This window comes from Brassica napus, chromosome C2 (genome assembly GCF_020379485.1).
Source record: "Brassica napus cultivar Da-Ae chromosome C2, Da-Ae, whole genome shotgun sequence".
Taxonomy (NCBI): domain Eukaryota; kingdom Viridiplantae; phylum Streptophyta; class Magnoliopsida; order Brassicales; family Brassicaceae; genus Brassica; species Brassica napus.
In genome coordinates, this window is record NC_063445.1 from 18,436,887 (window position 1) to 18,449,051 (window position 12,165).

At 32.6% G+C, this 12,165-nt stretch overlaps 1 protein-coding gene across 1 annotated transcript; it reads left to right on the plus strand.

The window, feature by feature from the left end:
* The first annotated feature begins 313 nt into the window (after window positions 1-313).
* LOC106442521 (glutathione S-transferase T3-like) lies at window positions 314-1,216 on the plus strand. The gene is made up of 2 exons (XM_013884198.1): window positions 314-331; window positions 452-1,216. Exons 1-2 carry the CDS (start codon window positions 314-316, stop codon window positions 1,214-1,216), a joined length of 783 nt encoding a protein of 260 aa, XP_013739652.1.
* Window positions 1,217-12,165: the final 10,949 nt, after the last annotated feature.

The window sequence follows — 12,165 nt, forward strand, 5'->3', positions numbered from 1 at the left end:
TAGGGTTTATCAGGGAGGCGCTGGTGCTTCCACTGGTTGTTTCGAGCCACCGCTAGAAGAAGGTCATTGCTTTCACATCTCGGGTGAGTTTGTTTATGAAAAATTTCATGTTTTTTGTGTGATTTTGAACATTGTAAACATTACATTTTGATCGGATTTAGGATGGTTTGGTTTGTTCTTTGTGATTACGTATCATGTTCCTAGATCGATTGTCTTACTTAGTAATTTTTCATCTCTTGAGTTTTTGATTTGATTTGATTGATGATGGTAGAAATGTGGAGACTTGTGGAGATGAGCTTCTCTGGACATACCTATGGCTGGCTATCTGACGGTACTTGCTCTCTTCCTTTGCTTCACTTTATTTTATTTTTTTTGCTCTGTCTGAAAACAAAGAACGTTTCTCTGTTCTGGTTTTAAGTTTGGTTCTCTTTTTTCGTTTCTTTCATTACAGTTAATGGTTTACTTTACATTTAATTTAACTGTGGAGGACCGCAAAGAGAGACGGAAGTGGACACCAACAGAGGACGTTGTGCTCATCAGTGATTGGCTGAACACATCAAAGGATCCGGTTGTATCAAATGAGCAAAAAGCAATTGCATTTTGGAAACGAATTGCAGCTTATGTTGCAGCAAGTCCAAAGCTTGTTGGTTTGCAAAAAAGAGAGCCAACTCACTGCAAACAAAGGTGGGGGAAGATTAATGAGGGCGTGTGTAAGTTCGTTGGCTGTTATGATGCTGCCACGAAAGAGAAATCAAGTGGCCAGAGTGAGAATGATGTGATGAAAATGGCTCATGAGATTTTCTTCAATGATTACAAGGTGAAGTTCACACTTGAGCATGCATGGTTAGAGCTTCGCCATGATCAAAAATGGTGTGGAGCTTCATCTACTAAAGATAAAGTGCAGTCAAAAAGAAAGAAGCTCGATGACCAATCGGCACAGTCATCAACTTCTGTGCCAGGAGAGGACGATCAATCCGCACGGCCTGTTGGGGTGAAAGCAGCAAAGGCGAAAGCAAAAAAGTCTGTGAGCAAGCCGAGTTTGGAAGAGGAAGAAAGGGAGTTTCACACCATGTGGGAGATTAGGCAGAAGGACTTTGCGTTGAAGGAGAAGCTTAACAATCAGAAATTGCTTGACACCCTAATTGCCAAGACTGAGCCACTTAGTGAACTTGAAACTGCTTTAAAAACTAAGCTTCTTAAGGACATGTTGGCTTAGTTTGTTTCTGTTCATGCTCTTAGTTTGTGTCATTTATGCTTATGTTTGTGTCTTTTATGCTTATGTTTGTGTTTGTGTCTGAGTTTGTTTCTGTTTATGCTTTTAGTTTGTTTCTGTTTATGCTTTTAGTTTGTGTCTGAGTCTGCTTATGCTTTTGTAACATTGTGGTCTTTCTATGATAATGCAATTTTTTAAACGCTAAAACGCTTTACAGTCTCGTTGTTAAAAGCAGGTAGAGCCAAGTCAAAAAGCAGAGTAGAGCCAAGACAAAAAGCAGAGTAAAGCCAACATGTGACCGAAGAAGCCAACATGTGACAGAAGAAGCCAAGAGATGACATTGGTATGTTTCACTCACTCAAAAAGCTTGTGACTGATGCTTACAATTGTAACTCATAAAGCGTCTGTATTGTGTATTGTCTTGCTTTTGCAGATGACAATAAAAACGACAGCAGCAACATGTGACAGAAGAAGCCAAGAGATTGTGTATTGTTTCACTCACTCATAAAACTTGTCACTGATGCTTACAAGAAAAACGACAGTAGTAACATGTGACAACAAAAGCAAGTTGTATTTCTTTATAAGCTTTGCCATTTCTTTTCATTGTGACAACATGTGTATGTGTTTTGTATTGTCTTTATAAGCTTTGCCATTTCTCTTCCTTGCGTAAAAGTTGTATTTCTCTTCTAGTGTAAGCAACTTGTATTTCTCTTCGAGTGTATGCGAGTGTAAAAGAACAAGTGGAAAGCTTTGCAAGTTCTATTTCTTTCTTTTTTTTTTGATAAGCTTGGCCTTTTCTCTTTCGAGTTTTAAAGAACTAGATTTTTTCCACTTGCCATTTCTCTTCTAAATGGCTTCTTCTTCTTCTAATAACATTGAAGACATGATGGATGAAAAATTCAACCAAGCTTTCGAAAAGCTTTTGAGTCTTCATGAAGATCATCAAAATGCGGCCAAGTCAAAAAAAAAACGAGCTTACATTGAAAGACAACGTGAACAAGGACACATCCAGTTATGGAGTGATTATTTTAGTGAAGATGCAACATATCCTTCTCATATGTTTCGACGTCGTTTTAGAATGAACAAGCCCTTGTTCATGCGTATTGTTGATCGACTCTCCGGTGAAGTCCCATACTTTCAACAAAGAAGAGATGCTACTGGAAGGTTCGGTCTCTCTCCGTTACAAAAGGCAACGGCTGCAATTCGTATGATGGCATATGGTTGCCCAGCTGATGCAATAGATGAATACCTCCGACTTGGTGAGAGCACCGCGCTTTTATGTTTGGAAAATTTTGTTGAAGGAATCATAAATTTATTTGGAGATGAGTATCTAAGAAGACCCACGCCAGAAGATCTTCAACGACTACTCGATATTGGAGAGTTACGCGGATTTCCCGGGATGATAGGAAGCATTGATTGTATGCATTGGGAGTGGAAGAATTGTCCGACCGCATGGAAAGGTCAATATACACGTGGATCAGGAAAGCCAACCATTGTTTTAGAGGCTGTAGCTTCACAAGATCTCTGGATATGGCATGCGTTTTTCGGACCTCCAGGTACATTAAACGATATCAATATTCTTGATCGATCACCGGTTTTTGATGATATACTACAAGGTCGAGCTCCAAAAGTTAAGTACATTGTCAACGGACACCAATACGATTTGGCTTACTATCTCACAGATGGTATTTATCCAAAATGGGCTACTTTTGTCCAATCCATTCCACTTCCACAAGGTCCGAAAGCATCCTTATTCGCTACATATCAAGAAGCTGTACGTAAAGATGTCGAGCGTGCTTTTGGGGTCTTGCAAGCTCGATTTGCCATCGTGAAAAATCCAGCTCTTTTTTGGGATAAAATAAAAATTGGAAAGATAATGAGAGCATGTATCATTCTGCATAATATGATAGTAGAAGACGAGCGAGATGGGTACACTCAGTTTGATATTTCAGTTTTCGTACAACCGGATTCAAACCGAAGTTCAGAAGTGGATTTCACGTATTCTACAGACATGCCTTCAAATCTCGGCAATATGATGAGCATTCGGAACCGAGTTCGTGATAAACAAACACATCAACAATTGAAAGCGGATTTGATTGAGAATATATGGAAAAAATTTGGAACAAATCAAGATTTCAACTAATTGTCTTTTCTCGTTTACGATTTGTATTTGTAATATGTTTTTATGTCATTTTTAATAAAAGCTTTATGTAGCTTTTTCTTTTATATCATTCAACTTAAAAAAAAAAAATTAAAAAAAAATTTAAATTTTAAGAACCTCAATGAGTTTCTTCCAATGGAGGATGAAAAATTTAAATAGATTAAGAAGAGTTCTAGAGCTTTCAAATCACAAAATTTAACATTAATTAAATCTTAAGAACCCATTAGAGACTCTAATGGATGGAGATGCTCTTAGGTTACCTTGGAATTCGATTAGTTCGGATCAGTCCAAAAAAGTACGATTCGGTTAGGTTTTTGGTTTGTTTGGTTTCAAAAAAACTTTACCGAAATTTTTGGTTTTGCGGTTAGTTCGGTTAAATTAAAAAAATTTAAAAACATTTGGTTATTTCGGTTATTTTGGTTTGGATTTTGTTTAGTTCAGTTATTTTGATTTAGATTTTGGTTAGTTCGGTTCGGAATTTCTGTTAAACTGGTACTGTTTGAATTTTTTTTAAAAAATTATACTAACTGATTACCGAACCAAACTGAAGACCAATTTTTTTCTTACCGAACTATTTAAAAATCCCAGCCCTACGAATATGGATCAAATTTTGCCTGCTCTTGATCGAAAATATATTGCAGTGTACTTCTAGTTTGACCTCCTTAATTAAACAATCCCCTTTTTTTTTGCCGATTTTGACATATATTACCTATTAATAAACGGACAATATATTTTACAAAATATAAAATACCGTGTTTTTAGTATTATAACATAATGTTGAGTGGGGATATTATGTAAAAAATTTATTTATTGATAGATTTTTTAAATAAAATTGCAAATTAAATAACTAGTATATCATCCCGGATCAGTATTTGTTTGCATCTAAACAATCATTTTTCTTAAAAACTTACATTTTTTATTTTTGTTTTATCAAAATAGAAATAGTTTTAGTCACATTTTCTATAGCTAAGTCACATCACATCAAAATTGGAAGTGGCCCCAATAAAAAAAACAGTTGAAAACGTTAAAATACTTATTATGATTTTCTTCCAAAAGAGCAGATGCATGTATATAAGCAGTTTTCAAACATAAGTTAATATATGTATAAGAACACATAAATTATAGTTACGTATAATTTTGATTTGTCACAGTTTTTTGTATTTTCTTAGATTCGATAGACTGAAAATTAAAAACAATGAAAATAAACACATATTTACAATTTTTTCTTTCATATATACAATTTTTATATGCCAGTCTTACTTTTTTAAATGAATATGCTCTGTTAGAGCCGGTGTACTCCATATTTTACTCCAAAATGGTGCAACGCCAAAATAGGGTAAGGTTTTACTCCAATGTATTATTTCATATTCTACTCCAAAAATAACATATTTTATTAATAATTGTTAATACTACCTTATATTTATAAAAAATTACTAAATAACCCCAACTATTTTATGTTAACAAAAATTTCTTAAAATATCATTTATTTAAAATAAACATTTATTATTAAAAAGTACAATAAATCATAAAAATAAAATAAAAGACAATATATAAGTTGGTTTAATAGTGGCGTTAGAATATTTTTCTCACAAATGATCAACTAATACATTTCGTAATGAAACATAAGCTTCTTTATCTTTGATATTCCTAAATCGAACAAAAAAATTTTGAAATCGGACATTTTCATCTTCTGCAATTTTGATATATGGAGGTGTAGCTTCTCTTCCAAGTTCAGTTGGTGCATCGAATTCACGTTCATCTTCAATTATCATGTTATGTAAAATTATACATGTAGTCATGATGTCATGTAACACATTTTTCCCAAAACCGAACATGTCCTTTCACAATAGCGAAACACAACTGTAGATCCCTTTATGTTATCTGTATTTTATATTATTATTATTTTTAATTATAGTATATATTTTTATGTAAAATTATTAAATAATAGAATATCTTGTTTATTTATGTTATTATATCATTTTAAAATATTATTTAAATAAAAACATTAAAGATTTAAAGGACCAATTCACAAATAAAAAAAGTTCAACATCAAAATGAAGTAATGGGTAAGATTACTCCATAAACGGAGTAACCCTCGCCATTACTCCATTTTGAAGTTGAAAATGGAATAGGGTTGGAGAAAATTTTACTCCAAAATGATGTTTGAAATAGAAAATGAAGTAGGGTTGGAGATGCCTTCATAGACAAAAAGATTTGTAAATACCCAATTTGCCTCATCAAAGTTGTTGACACACTCTTTTTCCCAAATAGAATGTTAGACTTTTTGGTTGTCTTTCCACAAATTTTGAAAGCTGCATCACATCATCATAGGGTCATTTATTAAAATAATTATGTAATATTACTAAAATTATTTTAAGATGGGTCAAAGTAAAGGTTTGAACTAGTGGCATGGGGGTCAAGCAATAGGATCGTAACCAAATGTTCCAGCCAAAATCAATTGTACATAAGCTAAAATTATTTATTTGTAGATGTGTATATTTACATAGTACCTTGATATTCTATGGCCTCCTCTGTCTCGTATAAAAATGAGATACAACCATAAGTTTCCCAAAGAGAAACCTGACATGTGAGAGAGCGAGGTTTAATTGATGTAGCGGAAGTAGTTAAAAAAGAGTGAGATACAGAGAAATTGAGCAAGAAAAAATAAGTGAGTATGATATTTCTACCAAATGCCAAATAGAAACCTTGCATGCCGACGTTGGAATATTTGTGGATTTGAGTAAGAGATAAAATGTTCTTTTTCTGTGTTGGACATAAATTATTACACGAACGTAGAATAACACTAATATAAATGGTGGAATAAAGGTAGTTTTATAGAGATTGCTGGTAACCGGTGATCTTGGAGTCGAGATGTGGGAAAGGACTGTTGGAGTATTATGATTTAGTAATTACTTATATTGTAAATTGACACGTAATTTGGTTGTTAAGCCTTAAGAACGTGTTTACTTTTTGCTCTATTGTCTTTGTTTTATTATTTTAAATATAATTTTATAATAGTACATGTGTTATTATTTGATTCATCAAACGAGTTGTGCTTTAGTATATAAATGATTCAATTTTCCATTTAAACAAAGGATGATGTGTAAAGTTGCAATTTAGTATCACTCGAAACTACAATGATTGCATCATTAAATAATCAAAATCTGTACATATATCTTGCATACTATACATATAAAGTTATGTCAGCATGAAAATTTTTTACTTGGTGTAAAATTTTCTATATTTATTTTTTAAAAATTGGTCTCATTGGTGCCAATATCGGAAAGTAGCTAATGGCCAGCAGAAACATAAATCAATCATTCATCAGATCGCATAAATATTTTGTATTTGAATGTTATTTTCATGTCTAGGTAAAACCAATGAATATATTTACATCTTCAGTGGAGATGAACTGGAGATGAAGTTATAATTTTATCATATTGCGTGAAGTTAACCTGTAAACGTGCAAATTTGTCTCGATTTGTTAATCTGTCTTTAACGATTAGAGTTCATAGGATCTCACTAGAATCCACAACATCCTATCTTTTATCGATTTGGTATGGATAATAACAATACATATTACATACTCATAGAAATTCAAATTTGTTTCATTTTTTGTAAAGAACCGAATACGTCCCATTTTAGCGAGTAAACCAAAAACTTTTTTTTGTGCGAGTAAACCAAAAACAAACAAACAAAAAAGGGAGAAAGAAGAGAAACGTAGGCTCAAGGAGATGGGAACAAAAGCTGATCATACGTGTGTGGATGCAAAGAGCACCAGCTATTACGTATTAACACAAATACAAAAAGCACACTGAAGAGTGAAAACCAAAGTCTAGTTCTACTACCTCTATCTCCACGATATCTTATCTGATCTTTGCCACTTATTATTTTTAACTCTTCTATCAATTTTTTTTTTGATTATCCAAGGGTGTCCGACAGGTCGAGACTCAACCGACTAATCTCTTGGATATGGGATACCTATTCCCCGGTGACAGAAAATCCCGATGGCTGTATGTGGGAATTAGAAATCCATGCCACCTAACCAGATGAGGAGTTAATAATTTTACACTGGAGAGGAATCGTTCCCCGTCCTGACCAACATGACGACTCTTCATCCGGTGGAAACAACTAAATTATGATGATGTAGTTTTGACCTTTTGTATCGATCGTTAACCCTCTTTAGCTTGCAGTATACTACATCATTTTATTGAAATGTGATAAAGAATGAGAAACTGCCTTTTCCGACCCCTATTATTTATGTCGTAAATTTTCAGACTCAACCAAAAAATAAGTGCTAAATACGACCTAAACTAAAAACTAATTTGAATTTTAGACTTGAACTCTGAATCGTGTTATATAAAACCCACCTTGACTAATATCGCGTTAGTCAACCGTTATATTAGACAAAACTTGTAATTGATGAAATTTTTTAAAATCACACTTCCTAGGAATCAAACCTTGGTCGCAAAATATAATATAGCTTTTCTTACCACTGTGCTATAACGCTTATATTGTTTCATTTATTAGATTTAAAAGATAAGTGGATTTGAATCCGTATATTCTAAGGGAAAAATTACTTTTGTTTACAAATTTTATTTAATACAAAATTATAATTACATCAATAGTTTATGTATTTTAATTTTTTACATTTTACACATGTAATAAACTAAAAATGACATTTCATAAATTATTCAATCTAGATTTAAAATGACATTTTTCTCAAATATTTATCTAATTTTAATATTTAAAATTTTAAAATTCTATATATAATAGAGTAAAAATGAGTTTACTCTAAATATAGAGTAAGTTATTTTTTTTTGTGCATCACTCTATTTTCAACTCTAAAGTAGAGTACCATTAGAGTATAACTCAATTTTATTATAGAGTTATCATATTATAGAGTGAAAAATAGAGTGAACCATTGGAGATGGTCCGAAGAATACCAAAAACAAACTACCAAAATATAGTTCAACTAACTCTTCCTTTTGGTAAACATGGCGAAACGATGCTAGACGACAACAATAAGATTATTGAATACTAAATAGCCCTGTTCAAAAACTCGGGCGCCTAGCCGCAAAGTCGGCCGTCTAGACGCTCGGCGTAAGAGTACCGAGGCAATTATGACCAAATCGGGTCAATTAATCGGATAGCGTACAATTAAACGCCTAAGTCAATTTCCGATTTTTAGCCGACTTCGGCCGATTGATTTTTTTTTTACTTTTGACATGTTTTAGGCTTTGAAAAGCAAAGCCCAAAATGCAATGTGAGTTAAAGAAGAAAGAGTTGTATTCATAGACAATCGGACTTGTCATTTGTGTTCTCCTTACCGATGTGGGAGAAGGTAATTTTGAATTTGTTGTATTCTTTCTTTAATTTTTATTTCTTGTTTGACTATAAATATTTTTAAATCTTAGATGGGTGGTTGTAATGGAATTGCATATTTTATAATATTTTTGCTTATGAAGTTATTTTGATTTATGAGTTTGAATATTTGTAATTATATCATATATGATGTATGTTAATATATGTTTAACAATATAATTCTTGAAACCTCAATACTAAATATAAATTTCAGTATACATAAATTACCATATTACAATACATATATATTACATTATGTATTTAATTTTAAATAATAAATAAAATAAACTATTAAAAGTTAGGCCCCGCGTACTCCCCGATTAATCTCCAATTTTCTGATAAATCGCTAGGTCCGGACTCGCTGCCCGACTAGCGCCTATCGCAATCTCGAACAGGGCTAAATAGTAATATCTAATTCCTGACAATATTTGAAACATTAGAAAATTGTAAATAACCTGGATTTGTAACAACCAAAAATGATCAAGAAAACATATTTTCCCGGAATATATATAAATTTCGTAAAATCTCAACAAAGAAAATTGACACTTCATAGTTTTCATGAAATGATTTTTAACGTACATGTTTTCTGATAAAAAAAATAATATAAATAGGACTTTGAAGTCTACGAACAATTATTTTAGAGCACCGTACCAACCAATATCGGGAGAAGAATAATCTTATAGAACATACATGTATTATTTAGAATTTATTATAGATAATATGCATGTTCGTTTATTAAAGAATTGTCAATGATAAGGACGTATATACATCCGCATCTAAATAATTTATCATGCAAATATGATGATATGTAGCTGAAATTTAAGTTTGTGATACTGTTGAATATACTTTAAATCTTTCAAAAAAGATTTAAATGAGAATTTCATAATTTTATATAAATTATATATATGAATTCTATCTATTTTAATAATTTATTTGAAGTGTTCATTGCCAATCGAACAAAATAAATGTCCAGCAATCAGATTATGTTTTAGAAGCAAATAAAAACCAACATAACATTTATTCGGATTCTCTTATTTATTTTGCTTCACAAATTTGGAACTCGCAGAAAATTCGGATATTGGTAGATCCCATGATGTGAAATTATAGAAAGTATACTATTGAACAGGTCTCAGATGGTAGATATGGAAGCCTGGCATTTCACAGAGAATGGAAAATACACGGTTGAATCAGGATATCAGGTAGAACGGATTTACCCAGACAAAGAAAAATTACCAGTAGTGTTTGGACCTACAATTGATATATTAAAGGCATTCTGCTGGAAAGTACAGTGTCCACAGAAGATAAAATATTTTTTTATGGGAATTGTTGTCAGGGTATATAGCAGTTAAGAAAAATCTGTGAGCAAGGGAAATACATGAGACATATGCTGTGCTAGATGTGGAGCCCCATAGAAATCGATAAACCATGTGTTTTTTGAACGCCCTCCTGCAATTCAGGTTTGAGCACTCTCAAAGATACCATCAAACCCTGCTATCTTCCCAACTAGTTCTCTCTTCACGCATATGGATCATCTCTTCTGGATAGTCTTACCGAAAATGGAGGATCATCAATTTGCATAGATATTATGGCATCTTTGGAAAAGAATGAATAATAAAGTCTTAAGTAATCTGGATATGGATCCCAGTGAAGCACTTAAATTGGCAGAAACAGAATCAACAGTATGGACAGAGGCGCAAATACTGAACTTACAGAGAACAACTCCACATGTAGCGGCCGTGACCCTACTGTCAATCCTAGGACGATGGTGTTTTGCAGATAGTTCTTGGAAAGAGAATGATTTTTTTTTTCTGGCCAAGATTGGTATAGTATTCTGAAAGGTTTTGATGGTTTGATGGGGGCAAAAAATGTCAGAGCTAGTCTTTCTCCTCTCCATGCGGAGATGAAGGCGCTACATGGGAGGAATTTACGTCAGTTTCGGATCACGTTTGCAACAGATTGTTCTCAATTGGTGAAGATAGTTTCGGAACCAGAAGAATGACCAGCTTTTGCAAATTATTTGGAAGATATCAAGACCTTTAAAAAAAACTTTCTCAGCTCAGAAATCATTCATGTACCTCGGACACAAAATACAAAAGCGGATAGTCTAGCAAGCAGTGTCAAGAAGCAGCCGTCTTTCGTCAATCACATGAATATGGAGCAACCGGTTTGGTTAACAGAGTCAGTATGAATATGTTTAAGTTGATGGCAAAAAAAAGGTTAATGTAGATTGTGCATTTCTCTCTGAGGTATGTTCTCTCTTTTATAAACGGTTTAAATATTAAACTTCAAAACTTGTTATATAAACATGGCGGGGACACAATTCATAAAAAACTCAATTTGTTTTGTTTTGGAGGCACGATGAAGACTTACTCAAAAATAAGATAAAAATAGTTATGAAACATAAATAATTTATATTATTATTTTAGTAACTTTAAAGCCTAGTTAGTGTGAGGATAATTACAAATTGATTAATGGAGTATTTTCCAAATTTATTAGTGGAGTATTTTCCAAATTGATTAAAATAACCTAGAAAAAGTGCTGCTTAGTAAATCAGTACAAGAAAGCATACGTTTAATGGCAGCCGATATCATGGTTTATTCGTTGTAAATGATGTGTTATGAATAATTAACCACGATAACTAATTCATCGTAAATCGTCCATCGTAACAAACGATTCGTCGTAAATTACTCGTTCGTGTTACATTGAATTGTAATTATCATAAAATAGAAGAAAATTAACCACGAGGAATTTTATCATAAAATCGAAGGTAATCTTTGTTCAAATTTATCATAAAATCTTTGTAAACACGTAAACACCATGCATACAAATTTATCATAAAATCGAAGGAAATCCTTGTTCATCCTTTGTAATTTTATGAGGAATCAAGGGGGGGGGGGGGGGGGGTCAAAACACATCCATTAAGTCAGAAATTCATTAATAAGGGAAACAATTTTTTTAACATAGAAACCTAATTATGAGAATATATTAAATCATTCAGATTCATCATTTGAGTTATCATCACTTTCATCAAACTCGTCTTTATTTGCTTCATCTGTCATATCGTAGTGAAGATCTTCATATTCACGGTTATTCGTATCAATAAGAAGGATGACATTTGTTTGTTGTTCATGTACCTCGACTGCATTGATACATGAATCTTGTTGTAAATGTGGTTCTTCTCTACCGACTATTTGCCCCGAGATGTAACTTTAATAGCAGATAACCAAGTAATTTTGGAATCTTTGGTCCAATGATATTGAATGATCCTAACTTAGTCTGCTTGCAAAGCTAATATGTACGGCTTGAAATTGTTGTATCTTTATCTGTTACAATTTGCAATACAATTAATCATATTAAACTAGATCGAGATGAGTGGCACTAAATATTTCACAAAATTTATACCTGAGTCTTCATTCACTTAACAAAG